At 36.2% G+C, this 26,358-nt stretch overlaps 1 protein-coding gene across 1 annotated transcript in view; it reads right to left on the reverse strand.

Annotated features, from left to right (window-relative positions):
• The window catches only part of MEGF10 (multiple EGF like domains 10), a 161,846-nt gene that overhangs the window by 54,006 nt on the left and 81,482 nt on the right, over positions 1-26,358 (reverse strand). The window contains exons 6-11 of the mRNA XM_072597212.1: positions 25,963-26,209; positions 23,762-23,882; positions 15,523-15,659; positions 8,694-8,906; positions 2,250-2,424; positions 521-641 (exon numbers count right to left, since the gene is read on the reverse strand). Of these exons, the coding sequence (XP_072453313.1) occupies positions 521-641; positions 2,250-2,424; positions 8,694-8,906; positions 15,523-15,659; positions 23,762-23,882; positions 25,963-26,209 (1,014 nt within the window). The remainder of the gene's footprint in view (positions 1-520; positions 642-2,249; positions 2,425-8,693; positions 8,907-15,522; positions 15,660-23,761; positions 23,883-25,962; positions 26,210-26,358) is intronic.

Consider the following 26,358-nt stretch of genomic DNA (forward strand, 5'->3'; position numbering starts at 1 on the left):
AAAAAAAAAAAAAAGCCAAACAACATAAAACCAAAAAAAGAAAGTGTATTTAAAAGTGTATTTATCCTTAAAGCATAATTAATCATATAGGTTATCTTGTGCTTCTTGGTTGCTGTCACACCTATCAGTGACCCTTCTGACCCTCCCACAAAATGGGCTTTGTGCAAAGCATTTCTTGTAGTGACTCTACTGTCAGGTCCAGGTTGGAGGCTGACTAACTTAATGCATGGACAGAGATGTATAATTATCTGTGACTGCATTTTTTCCAAAGTTGATAAAATCATAGGATTTTCCAATTGGAAGAGAGTGTTGTGCTCACCCACTCCAAATGCCTTCATTCTATAGAAGAGGAAACCTGTGACCTAGAGAGTTAAAGAGACTTATGGTCACAGCTAATTAGGGGCAGATCTGGAGCTAACGCTCCAACGCTATGCCTCTTCTACTATACTTTGCTCATATGACTTCATATTATATCTTCTTAATTGCTGGTTCACATATGGGGTGAGTCAGACCTTCTTACCTGCTTTGCAGGTACAAGAACCATCTACTGGAGAACAGGCAGCATTATTTTTACAATTGCACCGAGAAGAACAGTTTATCCCATACGTCCCTAGGGGACAAGGGGTAGAACAAGTAGCATCCTAGAAAAGCACAAATTAAAAAAAAAACCATGAATAATGAAAACGTGAATTAATCATGTTAAGTATGAGTTCTAGAAGCCACACAGAACCCTAGAATCCTTACTTTCAACCTCTGTAATGCCATTGGCCAGTAAATTTACTCAAAAGTATTGTTATACTCTCACCAGTATATGGTCTGTTAAATAAAGACTTTAATATGATCTGAGCTGGCATTGGCTCCACCCCAGTTTGGGATACACTGCTGTGTAGCCCATGTTGCTAGGTAACTCTTATCAAATTAGTTTTGCATAACTTATAAGGGGGATCATATTATATAATCAATAGTAACAATTTTTATCATGACTAAAAAGAGACAATGTGATTGTAAATTAGGAATATTACTATAAATATAACACAGCAAATAAACATTAACATTTTCTTAAATGATAGTGTCCCACCTTCCCTACCAATGAAATATTGTGATCAGCAGGTGAATATTTGAGAGTCTACCTTTACTTTTCTTTGAGTTTGGAGAATATAAGTAGACTGGGAGGTGATTTGTTAAGTAACAGTGACATGTGACAGGTTTTCATATATGAATGGTGGCATCACATTTATATAAGTATCTTCATTTTATATAGTAATTTAAAATTTACTACGCACTTTCCTAATAGCAATCTTATGAAGTAAGCAAAACAAGTGTTATCATCCCCATTTTATGGGATCAGGAGAAGCAAAGCTATTTGCTAAGGCCAGTAATTAAGTGTCAGAGCCAGAATGCAAACCCAGATTTTTCCTAACTTCAAGTTCAAAATTTTTGTATTATGCCATGCTGTTTTTCCAAGGGCTTAGGATAAATAGAAAGATAAATTTCTTGACATTTGAATGTTATTAAACACAAGGACAAATTTTTAAATGAAGCTGTGAAATCACTTTCTTTTATAGTTTTTAAAAAGAGGAAAGAATCAGAATCTAGAATAACTCAAGTGTGGCAAGATAAACTGCTACTAGCCTTTCCACCTCTCTGACTATACATATGGAAACTCTTCCTGTCACAGTTTGCTTATCCTTAAAATAGTGAATTTAAAATGGAAATAGCTCAGACTCTCCTAAAATATACTTTGTCAGCTGTTTAAATAAAAATAGGAAGAATAAGTAACAAGTGATAAGGTTTCAAATTTGCTTTAGTATCTTTTCTTTTTTTTAAATTAGACTTTCTATTTTCTGTTCAATAATAAACATTACAGTATTTCTCTTTCCCCTTTCTCTCAGAGAGTTTGGGACTGCATCTATCATCGATACAGGGAACTCCCAGGTGGGGAAACTCCCTCTACCAGCGCAGGTCAGAATCTTTTCTGCAAAGTAACCACAACTGCCTAAGTGACCCTGGATCACACTGGCAGTGTTTGTTGGAGACAGGCCTTGGACACAGGTCTTCCTAGCCAGCTCTCCAGTAACTATGCTAGGCTGCTTCTCTTTCAGAAGGTGAGTAATTTCTGGAAAATTGATTTATTGCAGCAATTTTCATTAAATTGCTACATTTCATATTCTCCAGATTTCAACTCTTTCCTCCTCTAAACTTTACCTTGCTAGATCTCCCTGACGCAGGCCAAAGTCAAAGTAATTCACCTTAAATCCAGGAGCACAGAAGCATTTCCCCGTCACACTATCACAGTCGGCACCATTCTGGCAGCTGCATAGCTGCTGACAGGATTCCCCATAGAATCCAGGAGCACAGGTCTCATTGCAGTAGAGTCCAGACCAACCTGGTTTGCAAGAGCATTCTCCAGAAACAGGATGACAGCTGAGAGGAAGGAGTAAAAGGGAACGAACAGCTCTGGAGTAAATATGTTATTAGTCAGTCACTAAGCACTTATTAAGTAACCTACTACTTGTCAGGCACTATGCTAAGCACTAGGGATACAAAGAAAGACAAAAGACGATCTTACCTTAAAGGAACTTTGCAATCTAATGGGGAGACAACAAGTAAAAAAATCTGTGCAAACAAGAACTATGCAGGATAAATAGGAAACTATTAATAGTCAGGAGGTACTAGAATTAAGAGGGATTGGGAAAGGCTAGCTGTAGAAGGTAGTAGGATTTTAGTTGGGACTTAAAAAAGTCAGAGAATCCTAGAGGTGGAGAGGAGGAAGGAGAGCATTACAGGAATGGGTGACAGGTAGAGAAAATTCCCATAGCTGAGAAATGGAGGGTATTGTTCATAGGACAGCAAGGAGACCAATGTCACTGAATCAACTATATTGTAGGGTATAAGGCAGAGGTAGAGAACCTGCAGCCTTGAGGTCACATGTGGCCCTCTAAGTCCTCAAGTGCTGGTTGTTGACTGAATTCAAATTTCACAGAACAAATCCTTTTATTAAGGGGGCTCATGTTGGAGGTGACATCACAGCTGAGCCATGAGAGGAGTTTGAGATTCCAAAAATTGGAGGCAAAGAGGAAGAGTATTCTAGACATAGGAGGTCAGAGATGGATAAGGAAAAGCAAGAGCTTTCCCAAGAGCTGATCTGTCACTCACACAGCTAAGAGAAGCCCAACTCAAGAAACAGACCTGAAAACTAGAGGCATTCACTATCTTCAGATATCCTGAGGTTCAATGGGCTATAAAAAAAATCCATCAATAAATCTCATTTGGATATGTAGCTTTGTATGTGGGTTCACTCCTTTTTCTTTCCTAGTTTAGATACTGATTTACCACAAAAATCACTTATTTGAATAGGTACTTTTTCCCAAATGGAGGAATTAAGATGGATTAAAGACCTTGATTGAATTAAAACTTTCTTTTTCAGGGGAAAATACCAATATATCACATTCCACAATACATTCTAAATGGATTCGTGTCCTTAACATTAATATCATACAACAAAAAATTACCAGAGAAACAAAAAATATACTTCTCACCTCTATGAGTAGGATATATTTTTAACCTAAGAAGATACAGAGGCAATCATAAAAGATAAAATAAATACTTTGATTCAAGAAACTAAAAAACGTTTGCACAGATAAAATTTATATACCTAGGATAAGAAGGGAAGGTGGTTGAATGGGAAAAAAAATCTTTTTATCAAATTTCTCTGATAAAGGGTTTGATATCTAAGACATATAAACAATTAACAGGTATACATATGCATATATGTCTTTATGCAGAGACATATTTATAGTCATGTATTTTATGATCAGTAGCCATTCCTCAATAGGTAAGTGATCAAAGGATATATACAAACCACTCTCAAAAAAATTTTGTAAAGTATGAAATAATGCTCCAAATCACAAATAATAAGAGAAATGTAAGTCAAAACAACCCTGAGGTCTCATCTCAAACCCAGTAAATTGTCAAAGATGACAAAAATTTCAATAATCAACGTTGGAGAGATTGTGGGAAGACAAGCATACTGGAGCATCGTTGGTAGAGCTGTGAATCAGTTTGTATGGCTTGCTCTGGTATCTGGGCATGCACAGAGGATAGGGAACACCTCTTCACAGGTATAATAAGCAATTTAAAATTAAATGAGTAATAAAAAGCAATTTGAAATTATGCAAATAACATGACTAAAAATTCACGCCCTTGGACTGAGATTTCATTGCTATTAAGGAGGCTATTGATTAGAAGAAAGTCTCCATATACACCAAAATATTTATAGCAGGACTTTTTGTGATAGTAAGGAATCAGAAAAAAGAAGTAGATGCTTACTAATTGGGGAAGAATGGTTAAATGAATTATGGTACAGGAATGTAATGGAGACTTCTATAAGAAATGATGAATGGATTGAATACAGAGAAGTTTAGAAAGATCTACATGAAGTGATGCAGAATGAACTAAGCAGAGCCAAGAAAACAATACACAGAATAACCACAATAATGTAAATAAGAAGAACAATGACACCCACACCCACACCCATCAAAAGTGAATGTTACAAAATTACAAAGAACAATCTTGCCTCCAAAGAAGACACTCTCAAGCCACACCTTTGCAGGAGGTTCAGAAGTATCGTATATTTCACATGTTATCAGACTTTTTCACTGTATCGATTAGTTATGTTGATTTTTTTCTCTTCCTTTTTTTTATTTAAAAAAAACCACTACTATTTATAAGACGGGATTGCTCTTTGAGAGGAGGGGGAGGGACAATGAAGTGATATTAAAAAAAAGACATTTTTAAAAAACTCTTCGGAGAGGCACTTAAGAATTAACCATCTCTCTGAACACTTTCCCCTTTTAGAATCATAGTATCAGCACACAGATCTAGAGCTGAAAGAGATCACTGAATTCAAACCTCTCATTTTAGAGATGGGTAAACTAAAACCCAAAGAGAACAAGTGACTTGCCAGATTTTACTAAAGTTTTAAGAGACAATTCAAATTACGTAGATCCCCTGATTTATTATAATAATAATTATTATTATTTTGCTGCAGCAGCAAAAATTTGCTATAGCTCTCCCCTAAAGCAGGGGAGAATTTACAATATATTGCTCTGTTTTGATCCAGATGTTGCCTATGTGAATGTTAAGGCAGTGAAAGGGCTGTGAACAATCGTTAATCAGCTAATGAACTTTCTGAAAGATAGCAGATGTGGAAATAAGTAACAGTACTCTGAAGTGGGATTGGTACGGTGCTATCTAATATTCACCTAAAAAAATCTACTGAACAATTCTCCATTTTTCTTCTGTTAACCTTCTTTTCCTATTTCTTGCTACAGACTTTTCTATGATTTCTCTTCATTCTCTCCATTTGTCCCCCTCTCTTTGCTTCTCCTTTTGTGTGTATCTCACTACCACTCTTTCTTCTTCTCCATGTCTTTCTCTACTCCCTTCCTCTTCTCCCCTCCTCAAATTGGTCATAATAGAGAACTGAAGTATACTCCTTAGTTCTGGGTACACTTACACAATAAAATTTAAAGTTTCATGTTAATAATTTTAAGATTCCTCAAAGTATTAAGTTCACTTTAAAATAAGGTGAATAGAATGTTATATGTACATGTGTGTATGTGTATGCACTGAGTTTTTCTGCATAATAGTTTTTTTATGGTAGAATTCTTTTTTGGTTTGTACATTCTGCCAGCTTACTTCCTGACTTTGGACTTGAGGTTATGGCTGGGCTCCGAGTCACACCACTGCTGTTGCTACTAGCTGGGTCTGTGATCTAGAACTGGGTAGTGGGAAACACAGTTGCCAGTTGATACTTCGCCCTATAACAGTGACCAGGTATGAGTCTGGTGGAGCCCTGGTGTAGGTCTGGCAGCTTCTCTTTCCCTGGTGCATAGCCTCTTCCTGGGCACTGAGTGATTGATCTCATCCCCAGTGCTCACAATTCTCCTTGTCTCTCTCCCTATATTGAGCTAAACTGGATAAATGATGACTCACTGTGACTTCCTCTGGATTTCCCATTAAGATTTGGTTTGGCTTTTTATATCTGTTTGGAGGAATTTTGTGGAGGGCAACTTGGCATACTAGCTCCTATAACCTTGGCTCTGCCTAAATCAGATGGATCTATCTGGCACGTATCTATGTCATGAGGAAGTTGCAAAAAATGTTTAGCTTGTATGTATTCATCAAATATTAACACAGGGCACCATGCTAAGGATACTGGCTTTATAATTTATGATTAGACCTATAAAAGGGACCACAAAAATATATAAGTAGGGTTTTCTAATATAGAGAGAAACATATCTATTGCACTTTTTTCAGAAGCACCTATTGAATGAAATTTAAAATTAATATATTTTTGACGTTAACAAAATATGTACTGAAGTATGTCAAGAAAAACCAAAATTACACTGAAATAACAATCCCAAAAGAAAAAACAAACAAACCAAAACCAAAAACAGAGAAAAGTAAAAATGCTGAAACCAATGAGTTTCTAAAAACAGAGGATACTGCTTTGGTGAGGTTAGAGATGCTGTCATTTTAAACTTATGTAGCCTGGGCCTTCCAGCATGCCTTTCTAGCTTCCTTTAAGTCCCAACTAATTCCCTTCCCTTATGAGGAGCTTTCCCCAATGCCTATTAATTCTAGTGCCTTCCTTTTGTTAATTATTTCCTATTTATCCTGTATATAGCTTGCTTTGTATATATTTGTTTGTAATTTGTTTCCCCCATTAGATTATAAGATCCTTTAGGGCAAGAACTATCTTTACTTCTTTTTGTAATCTTAGTACTTAGGATTAGTTATATTAATTATATAATTAATTATATTATTAGTGCCTGGAACACAGTAAGTGCTTAATAAATGACTGAGAGGTATATGCGTATGTATTTATACATATACATATATCTATGTCTTATCTGTCTATCTTATCTATCTATCCATTGGTTCAAGCATATTCTGGCTGACTTTTGCAGGGGATGATAGCATTTCTGGGCCCAAGGGAAGAACATAATCCTGTCTGGGAATCTGGCCTTGTGTCAAGGTAACAATAGACATGCTTTCCTAGGATTCTACTGGTCACTGAGATCATGAACACGCGTGGGAGAGAGGCTTCTGGGATTATTAGCAAAGGATCTTAGTCCAAGAAAGTGAGAGTTGGGAGGGGGTCAGCTATTTTTGATGTGGGTACTATCTAGTCAAGCCTCTCTCCACTACCCTCCACTCTACAAAGGCTATGACAGCTGCTTTTTAGAGCCTCATTGCAACCACCTCTTCAGCAGATAGGCCTGTGATCATGCTAGCAGACTAGGAGAGTAAGCTATGATTGTTGAGATCTTCACCCTTTATCCTTCCCTCTCTCACATCTGGTGACTGAGTAACCAATCTGAAATCTGAAATTCCCTTTTCTCCCTTCTATGAAGGCAATATTCTTGCAGTCAGAAGCATTCTGCAGGGGCTGCAATTATTTTTGATGAATTGTGCTGGTCATCATTTCTCCTTTCTCGTCCCCCTCTGCTTTCAGTCTGTCCCATCTTGCTAATGTCTATCTCACAGATAAATAAAATAAATTAGTGTGCTAACTTTGAGGTATGTTGTTATTTGGCTGATAGAAGCTAGGAGCAAATGCCATCTGGATAATGTAGTAGACTCAGTCAGTACAGAGGCAGGTGTGGGGTGGGTAGGCAGCTAAGCAATGATTTCTCCACCAGGAAGTTACTAACTCAGTATAACTTCTTTGCCATAATATTCCTTAGCCCAAGCTGATAAGCAGAGAGAGATTAAGAACTTGACAAGAATCATAGACTTTCTCCTCTAAATAAGTATTGAGTTATTTGATGAAGCTAGGTGTGCCTTTTTGGAATGCTTTAGTGGTGTATTCCTGGGCTCCTCGCTTACCACACATTTCCCCTAGACTATTGTTCATGAGTCAAAAGCCTAGGATGAAAAGAGAAGAGAGGGAATTGCCTTGGTGCATTTCCTCCCCTTTTTCCTAGTCATTACTTCACATGAATCCCTATCACAATATCCTGTTGCACATGAAGAGCCAGATTGCACACATCACAACTTAGTCCATTTCTTGTGTGAAGAACTCTCTCTTCCTCCCACCCCAGTGCTCACTCTCTCCTTTGTGTGTGTGTGTGTTTTACATCTGTGTTGCACATATTTTTTATAAGAGTATTGGACACTATGATATTTGAAGTACTTTCACAAATTTTCTAATAGCATATTTTGCCTTTGTATTAGAGGATACAGGCAAATGAGAGAAACTACTGGGATCTTGTTTTCAACAGATTTACTATGAAGTAATGTGCTTTTTTAACAAGTCATTTGATAATATTTTTGTACATTAACTTAGTTTAACCCTTATTCTTCAACCTACCCATGAGTCTCAAGGAATTTTCTAGTAACCATTCTCTATTTTTTAAACTGGCTAGTATAGTCAGTAAAAGATAATACTTTATCACCCACTAAACAACTTTGAGCATTTCAGTGCTTTTGATTTTTTAGCTTTATTAATAATGAATTGAAGTAAAAAATTCACTTGGTGCTTACTACTTAGAATTCCATTTTCCATAGTCCATTATAAGAACTCTCTGGGAAGAAGAGGAATCCCTAAGATATCCCCTATAGAATATAGAACAGCAGAGATGAAAACTTTCTGAGAGGGGAATCGTGCCAAAGGTCTAACTTACCTATGGGTACTCTTCAAATGACAGGGACATTTTCTGTCACATTTGATGCCATAGACCCCGTCATTACACAGCCTTGCCTCACAGTGCTCTCCAGTGTAGCCAGGTTCACAGAGACAGGCCCCACTGATGTGGTAACACTTCCCACCATTCATGCATTGGCAAATCTCAGCACACTGAATTCCAAATGTACCAACTGGGCACTCTTCCTGGCACCTGGGCAGAGAAAGAGATGGAATTGAGGAAATTACACATATATTACTGCTATAAAAATGAATAACAAATTTAAATTTAAACCATCCCTGATAGGCAAATTATATTTAAGCTATAACAGACTATTTGGATTTTGCATATATTTTATAATTATCTACTAAATTTTTAAAAAATTTAGAATTTTTTCTGGTTATTCATGTGAAAAGTATCATTTATCCTACCTTTATATTTTGATTACAACAGAAGTACTAAGTTGTCAAGAGGAAGGAAAGGGACCAAAAAGATAATATAAGAGAAAACATTTTTGTAGCACCTACTAGAGAATAATGAACAGGAGTCACACAGATATTGTATCTTCCAAGTGCCCAGAGAAAGACAAAGAAAATTGACCAGAAATTAGCCCTGCCTACCCAATATGGAATCTAAAACACTGAAAACATTCTAATCTAATTTTCCACTGCCACAAGCATTTTTGGTGACTGTGAAACTCATTCTCAATACTCCTGGATCCCATTCCTATGTTTGATATTCAAATTAGACCATGATGAATGATTCTTCCAGAAATGAGATGTAACGCTAACTGTTCCTCTTCCTTTAGAGAATTTTGTATTTTGATTCTGAATAATAAGCTTAAGGGACAACTAGTTCCCTTAAGAAATGTAGGCTCTCTGCTAAGACTCTGCTGACACTTAAGGGTCAACTTGTAGGACAAGTTTTGCCAGTGTGGAACGGTTTAGAACTTTCAAAAATATAACATTTGGCAAATGGGGATATTGCTTGCCTATGAGAAAAGGGCAGCCAAGTGGCACAGAAAAACAGAATGCAAATTTAATATATCTGATCTCCTTTGAGACTCAAATTATTCTTTGTAATTTAAAAAAATGGTGCTGCAGATCTGCCACAATAGAAGGATGTGCTCTGGTGAAGGTGGATCAGATAGAAAAATGTGCTGCTGCTGAGGAGGAAGAAGGAGGCAGAGCTGGCAGTGGAAGTATGGATCATGCTAGAGGACAAACTAATCATCTGTCCATGTAAAGCACCAATAGATCTCATCACTGCCCCATTTATTTCTTGGCTAGGTGAGAAGACTGTAGTTGTCTGCAACAGAAAAGGTACTTTCTTCCCAAGAATGAGTGAGAGAGAAAGAAAACCTGATGCTCCTTCAATGGAGTGTACAGTACAAATAAGGTATAAATTGTGACTACAGCAAATACTTCTATGAGGCTGAGTTAAAACTAAATTCCAAGTTGGAGATGGAGGCCAGAATTTAATTTTTCAAATTTCTTTTGAGGTAACTAGTAATAAGGGGATAATAAGAATAGGAAGTAATAAAGAAATCAAGCTCTAAAATAAATAACAAATGAGTGGGGGAAAGACATTTTCCATAAGTCTGAGCATATTTAATGATTGGATATTATGAATAACAGGACAATTGTGGTTAAGCTAATCAAAGTTGAGAATTAAGTGTCAAAAATTTAATTTTAAAATCTGATCTACGTAAAATGGACTTTATTCCAATGTCATTTCACTTTTCTGGTGAGCAAGGGCACACATATATTTCACAGCTGATGAAAATGAAGGAAAGAAGTTCAATCCAAGATGGTATTACAAACATTTCACAGAACTTAGAGAGGGAAAATAGTTCATTCACTGCTTACATAAATAATTTGTAACCTGACTCATTTTGCTTCCTTTTCCATTTTTCTTATTTGTATGAATTATAAAAGATTCAGATCTTTAAAGCTTTTACTGGGGTCAAAGTACATTTATTTTCTTATGGAAACAACTATTATGGAAACAAACAATTATTATTTCTCCTGCACATAACAGGCCAAGGGGAAAAAGGATAAGAATTTTTAAAGGCTTCTTAATTCCCTATTTATAAAAGGGTTGTTTTTTAGCTATTTATCACACAGACTAGTGCATTTGGTACATTAACCAAAGATTAAGAAGCTAAAACTGAATCAAGACTAGTGGTTACAGAAGTTTTCTAAAGAAAATGAGGTCTCTGTCAAGGTACAAAATCCATTCATAACAATTCCCTATAATTTACTAGTATTCACGTGGCACTTTAAAGCTAGTAACCCTAAAGGATAGAAACAGGTTAAAAATCTAACATTTTTGCTTCTTTTCAACACTGTTCATGAAAAAAAACCTCTTTAATATTTTTAATATAAAAACATCTTTAATATTCTTTACTTCCCCAGGTCTGAAGGCATGAAAATAGTCAGGCAGCTTGTTAAACTGTCCTACCTGCCTTCAGCACTAGCTTTAAAGATGTTACAATTGCAGAAGAATCCAGATTTCTCTTCCAAAAAAGCTTATTCTAGAAAAAATTAAACTAGATCAACTCATTAAATCTTTTCCAGATTAAGAAAAAGGACCCCTCTTTTAAAATGTTAAGTTCTAAAAATACTCATCCATAACTTAAAGTATGTGTTCGATTTTGTTCTAAATATAGAATGAAACATTCATTAAGTCTTCCTAAAAGATTTATACACAGGTGATTGGGTGAATTAGATCCTTCCCTATTAGAAAAATGGAAACTGAAAATCCACAACAAATTCAGATACACAAAACAGCATGTATCATTTTAATAATTTTATGAAAATCACAAAATTATAAATTATATTTTATGAAAGAAAAGTGAATTCACATGGGAAAGCTGAAGAGTTTTCTTTAAAATTATCATTCTTTAAAATTCATTCATTAAATTTACCACTGTCTTTTGTGTACTTGGACTCACATAAGATTTCATAAAACTACATGAAATAAATACATTGGTATTTGTTGAAAGGGAATAAATTTGGGTTGAGACTATGGTAAAAGCAACTGAGAGTACTTTTGTGTGAGGATGGCAGGTAACAAGGATATTTTTAAAAATTTGTTATATTATTTTAAAAATAAATGTGCTATTAAGGCAGGGAATTCTACTCTGGCAAATTGGAATTAACCTTGTGATAAATCAAGTATCATATGTTACAATGTAAATTTCAAACTTTTCAGGATAGTTTCTCACTGAGAAAACAATTTTCAAACCTTGGGGGTCTATGCATGTGCATTCATGTATTTACATTTTAAGAAATAGTTGCATGGCAAAAAATAACACATCATTTCAAGCATCTGGAATTAAAGATCTTCTGTAGATATAAAAAATTTTGGTAGAAATCAAAATCCTACACAACCACTGATAAAATGAGAATTTTCACTAGTGATCATTACTATAATCTTATAACTCATGCTTCTATTACCACCTGTTCTTCCCCACAACTTTTTACCAGCTTATCTGCAACTTATACAGAGGGATCTTAAAACTCTTCTACCAATTTCCATCCTTTCAACTCTTTTACTACAGTGATTTAAAATCTTTCTTTAATGTCTAAACAAGAAAAGAATCTATGCTGGGATAATATGAAGGTTCCTAATTTATTGCTATATTTTAATTTAAAACATTAGCTCAGAAAATAGGCTGTGTTGAAGTTCTCCTTGACTTACCATTCAGGGATTCCATGGCTCACTCACTACATTTTATTGTGCATCAACCATGTACAAGACACAAATTTCATTCTAAGCTATACATGTTAAGGGAAAGAAACAATGTACTTGAAGCCAGACTGGTTCTATCCTCAGCTCTGCTACCTAATAGTTAATAACACTGGGCAATTATAGCTCTCGGAGGCTATTTCCTTATTTGCAAAATGCAGATAATATTTGCAGTACATACTTCACACAGTTGTTATAAGAATCAAGAGAGATACAGTATGTAAAGTGTGTCTGAAACAGTAAATGAAAAATGAATATTAATAACAGGGCACTATATTAGGCAAGCAATGTTTGTCATGACATCCCAGGTTCACATTAGTTATAATGGTGTTAGGAGATTCCCTGAGTAACTTCCTCAGAAGAATTCTATGGACAGCTGAAAAACCACTCTCTATTTTCAATTTGACTCATCTGGATGTCATTAAATGCCCTCGCCACCATTTCCTTCTAATCTTTCCTCAAGGAGGAAAGCGTTTCATTTGGTTATTTCTAGTGCTGCTCTTTTCTGATTTGTTTTTCGTAATTTGTTTCTTTTCTCTCTTTCCTTTGGTTTGAAGAGTTTGCCTCATATCCTGGGAACACATGGCTGGAAAATGCATGTGGTGAGGTGATATTCCCTAGAACACAGTGGTTTAACCACAGTGATTAAGTTCCTGCTGACAACTCATAACAGGTTAAGTGGGATGCAAAAGACCCATAAGACTATATCCTCCCTTTTCACCAATCCCTCCTATTTCTCTCATGTCATATATTACAACTTTCCATTCTGTTTTTTTAAGAAGCAGCTTTTAAAAATCTTATACAATTGGTAACCATAAAACCCTACAATTTGTTGGTTCACTAAAAAGCAACCGTTTCTACTTTGGCCACCACTGACGCACCTTGTCACTCTCCCTCTGATTTATGTCACATCAAGTTAATTTAGCCTGACATGCATTTATTAAGCATCCACTTTGTTAAAATATTACGTTAGATACTTAGGAAACAGTGGTTAAAATGAGGCAGAATTACAGAATAGAAAAAAGACCTTAAGAAAAAAGACCATCCAATCCTTGCTCTCAAAAAGTTTACATATTACAGGGGTGAGGTGACTATAACATGTTCACAGAAACATATAATATGTGGTTAGGGAATAAAAGGTGGAAAAGAGAGCAAAGTGCTCCTGAGATATTTAAGCAGGAGAAAACCATTAACTGTCTTCTTCATCCAGTGAAAATCTCTCCCCTTTTATACTCGATATCTAAATAAGAACTGAAAAGAAGTTTTATTCCCTTTCCCCCAAATTTCAAAAAGGAAGGCATATAAAAATTTTCTCTCTCTACAGTTTACTTAGGTTTTGTTACTTCATATATCTAGTATGGTCATGTTACCTATAATTTGAGATTACAGACTTCTAGAAGGATGAAGTAAGGTCCTGCTTAGCTTAAATTATTAAAACCCTATATAGTGTACATACATTTCAATATGAATGTTATATAGTATGTATGTTTAGCATTGACGTAGCACTTTACCTCAGCTCGCCTCTGTGAGGCAACCACTATAAGCATTCTTGCCCTGTCTCTCCCTTTTTACAGATAAGCAAACTGAGAGGTTTTAGAGAAGTTAAACGACCTCTTCCTGTCCCACAGTCAGGATTTAAACTCAACTCTCCTGACTTGAAATCCAGCACTCTTTCTACTACAGAATATTGACTGTACTCTGTAAGCCTCCTTTTAAGCTAATAACTTAATAACTCCTAATTACTAATACCTTCACTTTCTTGATTCATCTTTGTGTAGAAAATATAATAAAATCTTATCTATCCCAAACAACTATTAGCAACTTTACTTATAGTGTACATTGATACATTATATCAAGAAATATTGGCTTGAATCAAGAAGTAAGCAAAAAAAGGCATTCCAATGGCCAAGAGATATCACAATAAAGCTTGAATACTTTGCTCAGAGAAGAGCTTCCCAAACCTTCCTTCAGAACCATTTACTCTTATTTTACATATGATTCCAACAATTTGGGGGCTTTTGTTTCCAAATCCACAGGTGATTACAGGAAATTAATTTCAAGGGGGTAGAAGCTGGGAATAAGAGAGGGAGGTGATGATAGGCTGACAACAGGAAAGGAGACAGAAAAACTATAAAAATTAGACACAACAACTCCAAAAATTTAGCAACCAAAGAATATGTAAAAGCAAATGGTAAAATTATCCTTCAAAAATAAGAGGGCATGAATGTATTATAGACTAGCAATTCTGCTAATTTTCATTACAGTAACCTTGCATTACTAAGATAAAGGATGTTTAGTATAATTTGAGAAGGCAGAGAATCACATAATATAGATTGGTAAGGTTTCTACCACAAGGTTTATTTTTTTTTAAACCCCGGCACCAGTACTGGCAAAATATTCAGTTACACAAAAAATTAAACTACAGAATTAAACTACCATGATTTCATGGTACTAAAAAGGGAAGATAGGATCAATTCCATTTTGAAGTAACCTTGATAATTATAATAGATATGACAAACACATTCTTATAAATCATAAGGAAGCTCATGAAGCACAATGTCTTAGAATGTAACACATGAGTAACCTAGAATGTTATAGCCTTTAAATTTATAAAAATGCAAAGTGGTGCCATGTAGAATTTGAACAGTACTCAGAGGCATCGAACTTTCTCTTTTCTAGGAAGAAATATCTCTTTTGGCTCTTTTTGATCTGATGTCTTCATAGTACTTTTGATTTTTAATATTTTTTAACATCTACAAATTTCTCTGTGTTTAAATATGCTTTTAACATACCTCAAATCAGTGTTCTTACTATTTTAGATGGCAAGTTCCTGAATGTTAAGGAGGTAACAAACTTGTTAGCCTACTTTAAAGAATACACAGTACAAAGTTATAAACAGGAGGATATTTTATTAAATTCTTCTGGCAGATGATCAAAGATTCACAAGACATGCTATAGATGTTTAATAAACATAACTGAAAACTGGGATGATGGTCATAGTGCATCTGGACCGTCAAAACTTCCCTTTTCATTCTGTTGTCAAGTAGATAAGTAGATAAAAGTGCCTTTCTCTTACCTTTCTCCAGTATAGCCTGGACTGCAGTGACATTGACCTGTGGCTGAGTCACAGGTCCCTCCATTATGGCATTGGCACTCCTGGGAACAATTCTTTCCAAAGCGACCTTCAGGGCAAGGCTGACCACACACTGTGCCCTGCATTGAAACAGAATCTGAAAATAAGACGGAACTGCAGCCAGGGAAGGTGAGGAAAAGGGAAAGATAAGAATGGAGTGAAGAGAGGTAGGTAAAAGGAAATTATGTTAATGGGAACTTGTACTAGATTGATTATTTCTCATAAAAATGATATATTAAGTCTTTCTTTTCTATTGGAAGCTTGAAGCTCATTTTACATTTACCCAGTGCCAAAGAAGAGATAATCTACAGAAACATTGAAACTAATCAAAATAGTAACCACAAATCTATTTTAAGAGGACTAATCTCCTTTCTGCATTATCCATTTGTAGTAAGTTATCAATATTTCCTCAGTACTCACAGAAGTAAAATCCAGCAACTTAACTGAATGTCCAAATAATTTATCCAGTTTCAAGAAAGCATATGTCATTGTTCCTTCCCTACTCCAATAAATCAACAAAATTAAATTTTAAATATATAAGCAAAATGTTTTATATTCTGTGATTATTTAATGTTGTGTAAATTTCTGTCGATGGGTCAATGAAGAAACAAAATAAATAGCTGAGAAGTTGGTATGCCCATTGAGCTTACACAGAAAATAAGTCAGTTCATTGATATGGAGATTAGCCTAGCGGCAGAAGATTTCACTTTTATATCTAAAGATTCCAGTTTGAGCCAAGTGTCTGAGAGAATTGTTCTCGGCGGAGGAAGAAGAAAGGAGGGAAGCGGGAAGAGAATTTCTCCCTCTCTCTCTTCCCTTGCTCTTTTTCAATGGCATAAGAAAACAATAGAAGACAAGCATTCCACCATTGGGCAGAAAGAGACACATCCCAGACAGACACTAACCACGCCCACAGATGAGGGAGGAAATAGCCTCAAGACACATGATTCCTCCTTGAACCAGAAAAGGAGAGCTATAGACTCCAGAAAGGACTTCTAGTAACCAGGAGTTGAAAGATTCACCTCCGGTCAAACATTCTCTAAATGTGCACCTCACTAAAACTGTTCTCTGTTTGACCCCATTTTTCCTCTGGACTTGGTGAATATTTGTGTGAAAGTATATCCTGGGACAAGTAGAGGAAACATTTTGTATTATATCACAAGTTTCTTATTATATCATTTTAGTAAATGGTACTCTTTTCCTCAAAGCAAGTTTAGATTACTTGTTTTAACCAGTGGAAAAAACAAATGCCGTTACTAGAATATCCTCATCCTCCTTCAGACTGCCCATAAAATCCTGACGGAATTAAAAACAACCACCTTTTACAGACACAGCCTGACAGAGCTGGGGCTGGGAAAGTGGACAAGGATTAGGTGGGCATGCCTATGCCATCATTTGTCAAATTTCTTTTAATGTGTTAAAACTTAAAATTTTTGAAGGCAATTTAACAAGAATAGCAGAAGGAAAAATCAGAAAAGCATATAAGCACTTTATGATTTAAAAAAGAAAAATGCATTTTGCACATTGCATCATATAACAAACAGTCCAATGCTTTCATTGTACAAAAGAGGAAACTGAGTCAAGAGATTTGCTGGGGGTCATATAGTTAGTATGTCTGAGACAGCATTAAAACCAAGGCCTTCCTGTCTTAAATTCCAACACACTATCCACTATACCATACTGCCTCTCTTTCAATGTATTCTTTTTATTTAACATTTATAGTTGGCACTTAATAAATATCTGTTGAAGTTAACTGAACAATGAGGTCTAAAATGTAAGCTTAAGTAGTGATACCTTGCACATATTTGGCACTACATTCAACGAAATTAAAGTGCAAAATATGGTGACACAAAGGCATAAACCTTCAAGGCAGTGACAGTCTAATTGGGATTGGCAGGTGGGAGCAAGGTAGAAAATACAGCCTAAAACCAAGGCATTCTCTCTGGCTGTCCCCTACGCTTGAAATTTTCTCTCTTCTCTGCTCCAACTGCTGACCTCTCTGTTTTCCTTTAAGTCCCAACTAAAAATCCCACCTTCTACTGGAAGCCTTTCCCAATACCTCTTGATTCCAGTGCCTTCCCTTTATTAATTATTTCCTGTTGATCCTGTATATATTTGCTTGCATTTTGTCTCCTCCCATTAGATTATAAGTTCCTTGAGGAGTTCCTTTGCTTCTTTTTATATTTCGAGCACTTAGCACAGTTCCTGGCCTGTAGTAGGTGCTAAATAAATGTTTATTGATTGATCTGAGGAGAAGAAAGTACTAACAACTGGGAGGCGGAAATCAGAAAAGGGCTCACATAGCAAGTCACATTAATGGACATACTAAAAGACAAATGACATTGTAAATGACACAGCTTCTTGCTAAATTTTTGACTACTAGAGACTTTCTTTTCCCCTCTCTCTCTAAAAATGCAAACTGTGGGCAGTTACTGAATACAAGATGGTTTCATAAACATTTTATAAATGTTTGCTGTAGATTCCTCATGATGGCATAAGGAAATACATCTTTTTTGACTTCTGGCAAAGGGCAGTTAGTATGCTAATTATATATCTTTCTAAAAAAATTTCTTTGCTATTTAAAAACAAGAAGGTATATCATAAAATCTTAAGCTTCAAAGGTTTTCATATTTTAGATTCATCCTCCTGCATTCAACTGGGACCATCCATGGAACATCTCAGAAATATAAGACTCCATCTTGTTTTCAAGAACCTTTAAGTGAGACAATTTTGAAAATCATTTAAATAGTTTATTCTTCTTTGTGAAGTATAAAATTCATATATATATATATATATATATATATATATATATATATATATATATATATATATATACATACACACACACACACATCCACAGGCAAGGCAGAAGGATCCTTAATATGTGTATAACCCCAACATTTTTAGGCAACACTATATATTGTCTACTTTATTCAAAGCAATACTTTTTATAAGAATTATCTGTGCTGATTGGGGAATGAATTGGGCTTCAACATTTTTGAACTGCTGTTTCAATGTAGCAATTTACTTCTAATTACTAATAATTCTTTCATATCAAGATGATGACATGGTTCAGTCTTTACTCTGGCTGATTCTTTATAGCTACAATACCAACATCTTTATTTCTTGTAAACTTGTGCCTTTGCACAGGTTTATTTCTCATCCAAGTTTTTTTCTTTCTGCTTATTAAGTCTCTTAATTTGTTTAAAATTCCAATATTTTCTGAACATTAAAGTGACTCAGCAAAACTTTGTCTTTTTTCTTCAATTCTCTATAACATCTGTGGGAGTCATAACATCATTATTTTTTCAATATTGGTTTCATGTGCATTGGCTTCCTCTGAATCAGGTTGATAATTAATTCCCTCTTCAAATTCACTTGATGTATGTGTGACCATTTAGTCCACATTTGCAATAGAAAATAATTCTGCTGCTCTATATCTTTTATCCAACTGTTGTGATTTAACTGATGATGAGGTCTCATTTACTGTTTTTGGAATCTGAGATGACCTTTATCTCTGGCCACGGCATCATTTCTTAGTCTGATTCTTTAGAATTCAGTTTTTGATAGAACAAATCTGTATTGCTCTATTTGGTACTTTGATTAATTATGTCTGTCTACTCAATACAGAGTCTCAACAGAAGAAAATTCTCCTTCTTTGCTTGTACTGGGCTGGCAGTGATTTTGTATTAGATTGCTGTGAACTCACGTCTTTTGGTCTTTCATCTTTATAAGTACAATAATTTTGTCTGTGCTTCCATTTTAAAACAGATATTTATAGAGTTATGTCTTCAGATTGTGTCATGAGTGTAACTCACTGGATGAGCTTCTTTATAACAGTTAGGAAAAGATGTTTTGAAGCTATAATTTGAGGAAATTACTCAAATTACTTTACTCAAAAATAATTTTTTTTAATTGAGTTACTAATTACCCTCTACATCCATTGCTCAGATATCTTCAAGTATTTACTCTCTGAAATGATCTTTGCTAAATGTGACTTTGGCCTGGACTATTATCTTACTCCTCTTCTCCTTGGGTTACTTTAACTAGGTTTGTTCTCTTAGATTGTATCACCATCAATTTTAATAGTAGGCTATCTACATACATCACAGATTTGGACAACACTTCTTCATATTTCTGGGTGGTATTCTTGAACTTAGAAAATGCCACCTCAGTAATTACGCTAGCTACCTGGTGATACTTTAGCTTTTGCAAGCACTTGGTATGATTTCAATTTTTCTGCTCTGACATAAGACTACATAAATTCAAAAGCAAGTCTTCTGTTACTTTTCACTAAAATACATATTTTGTCTTGCTCAGATGTCTACTATCCTTTTAGTAATACTCTAGCAAACCAAGTCCAAACTACTACTGATTGTTCTCCAGGAGGACAGGGATTCATTCTGTTCTGAAAAGATTTCTAATTTGACTCAATAATATATTTGTGCTCTAAGAATTCTACATTTGACACCTACAAGGGTCTTAGGCGTTTTTCTTTTTTTGTCTTTTAGGTTTCTCTACTGGTAATCTCATTTTTTAAAAATCTACTCATAAAAAAATCAACTCCTTGACTCAGTGGTTTAGAGATCATCTTCTAGGTATTAAATCCCTCTTCTATCACTGTATCAGCAATTTTTGAATCTCATAAATAATACTGACTGAGCATTTTCTCCACATTTCTCCAACTCTTTTAAGTTCTTTTAAATAATATTTAATATTATAATTCTTACTCTTAGTATTTACTCCTAAGAACAAAAGACCTCTTTACATTTTCATATCCATTATCTCAGAGTACCAAGGTATTTATCAATGTCCCAGGTTATAAAATAAACTGAAGAAACTTCTTTTTCCATAATCTTTCTCTCTTTTCTCTCTTAGGTAATTAGCTCTATTCTAAATAAATATGGGGGCTGAAGCCAAGATGGCAGAGTAGAAAGACACATATACTCTAGCACTTCCCCCCTGGCCCACAAAATACCTGTAAAAAATGACTCTCAACAAATTCTAGAGCAGCAGAAGCCACAGAACAATGAAGTGAAAGAGATTTCCAGCCAAAGGTAACTTGGAAGGCTGACAGGAGAGGTCTATCTCATGGGACACTGAGCAGAGCAGAACCCAACTCTGGCTGCACAGTACAGAGTGGAACAGGACTGGAACAGGCCTCTGGGGCAGAATCCCAAGCACGGAGGGTCTCAGATCCCTCAACCCATAAGTGCCAAAGAAAGCTTCAAAGGACTTTCCCAGCTGAGTGAGAGGGGAGTGGGGTCCTCCTAGCACTGGCCCCAGGCAGTGGTAGTGCAGCAGTGGGCCATGGAGGGCTACAGTGGCCATGGAAGCATATGGGTCCATTGTCCTAGGGCCTCAGCTTAAAGACTCTGGGGGAACTGAGGAGTTGATCTGAACCTCAGCCCTCAGTGGCAACCCTGCCCCCACCCAAAACCCCAGGGGGAACTGAGCAGCTCATCTGAATCTCAACCTTGAGCACAATCCTGGGGGAGGAGGAGTACTAGGACCCTCCTCTTGGCAAAGAATTCAGAAGTCAAGTAACTAGCTGGGAAAATGCCCAAAAAAGGAAAAAAAAAATAAGACCACAGAAGGTTACTTTCTTAGTGAACAGGTGTCTCCTTCCATCCTTTCAGATGAGGAGAACAAGGCACACTGTCAAAGGAAGTCAAGGCTTCTGTCTCCAGTACCTCCAAAATGAATATGAAATGGGTTCAGGCCACAGAAGGGTTTGAAAAGCAAGTCAGAAGCTTGCTAAAGAACAACCAAAAAAATGCTGATGAAAATAACACCTTTAAAAATAGGCTAACTCAATTGGAAAAGAGGTCCATAAAGCCAATGAGGAGAAGAAGGCTTTAAAAAACAAAATTAGCCAAATGGAAAAGGAGGTTCAAAAGCTCACTGAACAAAAATAGTTCTTTAAGAATGAGAGTGGAGTTCAGGGAAGCTAATGACTGTACCAGAAACCAAGAACATAAAACAAAACCAAAAGATTGAAAAAATAGAAGACAATGTGAAATATCTCATTGGAAAAACAACTGACCTGGAAAATAGATCTAGGAGAGATAATTTAAAAATTATAGGACTACCTGAAAGTCATGATCAAAAAAAGAACCTAGTCATTATCTTTAATGAAATTATCAAGGAAAACTGCCCTGATATTCTAGAACCAGAGGGTAAAATAGAAATGGAAAGAATTCACCAATCACCTCCTGAAAGAGATCCCAAAAGAGAAACTCCTAGGAATATAGTGGCCAAATTTCAGAGTTCCCAGGTCAAGGAGAAAATATTGCAAGCAGCTAGAAAGAAACAATTCGAGTACTGTAAAAATACAATCAGGATAACACAGGATCTGGCAGCTTCTACACTGAGGGATCAAAGGGCTTGGAACAGGATATTCCAGAAGTCAAAGGAACTGGGATTAAAACCAAGAATCACCTACCAGCAAAACTGAGTATAATACTTCAAGGGAATAAATGGTCATTCAACGATATAGAGGACTTTCAAGCATTCATGATGAAAAGATCAGAGCTGAAGAGAAAATTTAACTTTCAAATACAAGAATCAAGAGAAGCATGAAAAGGTAAACACGAAAGAAAAAATATGAAGGACTTTCTAAAGTTGAACTGTTTACATTCCTACATGGAAAGATAATATTTGTAACTCTTGAGACTTTTCTCAGTATTTGGGCAACTGGAGGGAATTATGCACACACACGCACACACACACACACACACACACACACAGAGTACACAGGTTGTGTTGAATCAAAAGAGATGATATATATAAAAAAAATTAAAAAAAATTAAGGAGTGAGAGAGGAAAATATTGGGAGGAGAAAGGGAGAAATGGAATGGAGCAGACTATCACTCATAATAGAGATAAGAAAAATCTTTTTCAGTGGAGGAGAAAAAGGGAGGAGGTGAGAGGGGAAAAGTGAAGCTTACTCTCTTCACATATGGCTTAAGGAGGGAATAACATGCTCACTAAATTTGGTATGAAAATCTAGCTTACACTACAGGAAAGTAGGGGAAGAGGCAATAAGTGAGGGGAGGGGAATGATAGAAGAGAGGGCAAATGGGAGAAAGGAGTAACTAGAAATAAACACTTTTGGGAAGGGACAAAGTCAAATGAGGGAATAAAAAAATAAGGGGGGATAGAGTAGGACAGAGGGCAACATAGTATTATACAACATGATTATTATGAAAGTCTTTTGCAAAATGACACACATTTACTCTGTATTGAATTGCTTGCCTTCTCAGTGGGGATGGGTGAGAAGGGAGGAGGGGAGAGAAGTTGCAATTCAAAGTATTAAAAATGAATGTTGAGAATTGTTATTGCATATAACTGGAAAATAGGAAATACAGGTAATGGGGTATAGAAATTTATCTTGCCCTACAAGAAAAGAGAGAAGATGAGGATACGGGAAGGGTGGGGTGTGACAGAAGGAAGGACACATTGAGGGAAAGGGTAATCAGAATGCAAAGTATTATGGGGTGAGGGGAAGGAAGAGATGGGGAGAAAAATTGGAACTCAAAATTTTGTGGAGATGAATGTCGAAATCTAAAAATAAATAAAACTATTATGGCAATAAATAAATAAATATCAATGTGCTAGTTATACAATTAAAATCAATAATTCAAATATATTTAAATAATATATCCTAGTAAGAAAGATTACAGCTAGAGTAATTAAACATCAATTACAACTGTTGCCGTCTTATCTCTGGAATCACAGTCCCACCACTTGGCTCTGTCAGGAATAAAGTTAAAGTCTCTTCCCAAGAATTCTCTTAGTAATGTCACTTTGCAACAGGAGAGTTAAACTCAGTTTTCTCAAGAATTGTCAATTTAGTCTTTCTCAAACTTAACAGCTAACTCCTTCGGTCTCTTCCAGAAAGAAACCTATAATCTCAGGGTATTGCTTGGGGGCAATGAAAGCTTATATTATTTGTTGGTCTCCGCATGTCTCAGCAGAAAGACTTAACTAGGTCTTCTTAGCTCCAAGGCTGGCTTCCTATCTTTTATGTCACACTTTCTCTCAAGCAGTCTTTATAGAGCTTCCCTCTTCCAGTTTTCCACATCTTTTAATTATGGAACCTAGAAGTTGACTTGAAAGCTGCTGATACTTGAAAGAAAAGATGAGTACATCTTTGACTTAGTTTAAAAGGAAAACTTACCATCCAGCCATCAGGGCAAGAGCATTCACCAGTGACATGATGACACACTCCTCCATTTTGGCAGGGACATCTCTCTTCACACTGTGACCCGTGCTTGCCAGGAGGGCAAAGATCCTCACAGCTGAAGGATTAATGTCCAACAAATGAAGCTGTTATTTGCAAAGCCAGCACATTACCCTCAATCCCTAATATTAGTGTTGTATTCTGTCATGGGCTGAAGTTCCATGATATGAACTGCTGGAAAATATTCTCAGAATGCTGAAGTAAGTAAATTATTCAATAATTTATTACTGAATTAACGTAAACATACAGCATTAATCAACATAAAAGTATTAATAGTATGAGTTGGTAAGACCTACTCCTGCCACTAGTCTAGTCTCTCACATTCAGGCAGGAACAATATTAGATCTTTTTTGAGAAATAAGAATTTTCCTACTTGTAAAAAGCTCCAGATAACTACCCTTGGCGACCACTGCCCAATGTTTAACAATCCTTATGATTGAACTTAACCCCTTGTACTTTATTTCAAACCAGCTTCCTCTTCCTGTTCTGACTTCAACTGGGAATGCAAACAACTTCTCTGTATTCTCTGTGAAAGGCTCCTTCATGTCACTGACAATTATTTTTAATCACTACTCAGTTTTTTCTGCTCTATGTTACAGAATAGTTGCTTATCTGCATTAGTAGAGAGAATTTCCTCAAAAGAAGCTCCTTTCTTACATTGAAATCACAATTTTAGAAAAGAAAAAAATATACAAGGCACCATGCTAGACTGTGGATAAATAATCCTTGCCTTTCAGGAGTTTGCAAAGTTACAGGAGGATGCAGTGTGTACATTAATAAGTATAATACAATGTACAGAAATGTGTGTTCGTCCTTTGTTGCTGAAGAAGACCATGCCATGAGAGAAATAATGACATGACTTGCACTTGACTGTGTTTTGAGTGAAGGAGGGCTGTGCAGGTCAGCAGCCTCACTTCTCCTCCAGAGCCATCTGAATCCAGTGACCAGATGTTCATTAGGATGACTGGAGATGACCCAGGATGAGGCATTTGGGGTTAACTGACTTGCCCAAAGTCACACAGCTAGTGAGTGTCAAGTGTCTGAGGTGAGATTTGAACTCAGGTCCTCCTGACTCCTGCACTGGTGCTCTATCCACTGTACCATGCTAACAAAAACATAGGTTTTTAAGCAGTAAAACAAATGAACACCTCTTTTCGCAAATATGACAGGTCAAAACTTCCTTTCATGAGTTGGGAAGACAAAAAGAAATCATCGGCCAACAGCAACTTCAGGGGTTGAGCCTTCTAGGATTTGGCTAGGCAAGCTCTTAGATGAGAGGCATAGTTCATCACTGGGTAAACACTCAAAGCCTTTCCAATTTTGCAGGACATGCCAGAACATTGTGATTGCAATATAGGAAAAGACGGTCTGCTGAGGAAATTCCTTCAACTAAAACAGATAAGCAACCATTCTGTACCTTGCAGTCTTAGCTGCCAAGGACACAGAAGTAAAACACCTCACTCAAGGTCATACAACCAGTATTAGAAACCCCAGTATGTGTTAGGGCTGGATGTGAACCCAGATTGTCCTTAACACAGGCCAGCCCTCTATCCCCAAATTTTGAAGAATGAATTGAATCTATGTAAATTAAACATAACAGAGAGAACAAAATATGAATAGAAAAAAGACTCTGCAACCTAAAACCTGTTCAAATAAACTGCCAAAGTATATGGAAAACTTTTTTTCTCTACTTTGATAAAGATGAATTCAGGAATATCTTATCTTCACAATGGAATATGTATAATGAAGGTAATGTAGCTAGGTGGTATTAATGGAAAGAGCTCTGAACTTGAAATTAGGAGGAAAATGAGTTTGAATCTGTTCTGACACTTGATTATGTGACTATAGGCTTTCCTCATTTTACAGAAGATGCTCATAGAGATGAGGTGACTTGGCCAAAGTCATACAATTAGCAAAACTGGTTTATGAGTGCAGGTCTTCTGATTTCAAATCTAGTGCTCTCTCCTCTACACCACATTGCCATCCAGCTATTCAACAACCAGAGAGAAAACATGTGGAAATACAGAGACCTCGGAAGAAGAGCTGCTTGAGGGGAGTTAGAAGATTGTTCTTAATTATATTCTGCACCCCCCTCCCATTTATAATGGTATTCTGCATCCACCCAACACATCACTTACAAGGCTCCAGTGTATCCAGGAGGGCATCTACATTCTCCAGTTACATGATCACAGGTTGCTCCATTCTGACATTGGCACTTCTGGTGGCAGTCATTCCCATAGGTGCCCTGGTCACAGTGATCTTCACAGCGCCAGCCCTTGAAGCCTGAGGCACAGTGGCAGGCTCCAGTGATAGGATTGCACAAGGCTCCATTTTTACATTGGCAGCGACTACTACAGTGAGGACCCCAGTGGTCTCGGTCACATGCTGCAGGACAGGAAATGAAATTATTAAAGAGTTTCAGAGTCATTCTGCATATCACTTCAAGTGAATGAAGGCAAGTTCATTTATTTCTCTCTTTTCTATTTTTATGATGGGGTTCTTTGAGACCAATTGGTTGTTGCTTTAATTACCTG

The sequence above is a fragment of the Notamacropus eugenii genome, chromosome 3, assembly GCF_028372415.1.
Source record: "Notamacropus eugenii isolate mMacEug1 chromosome 3, mMacEug1.pri_v2, whole genome shotgun sequence".
NCBI lineage: Eukaryota > Metazoa > Chordata > Mammalia > Diprotodontia > Macropodidae > Notamacropus > Notamacropus eugenii.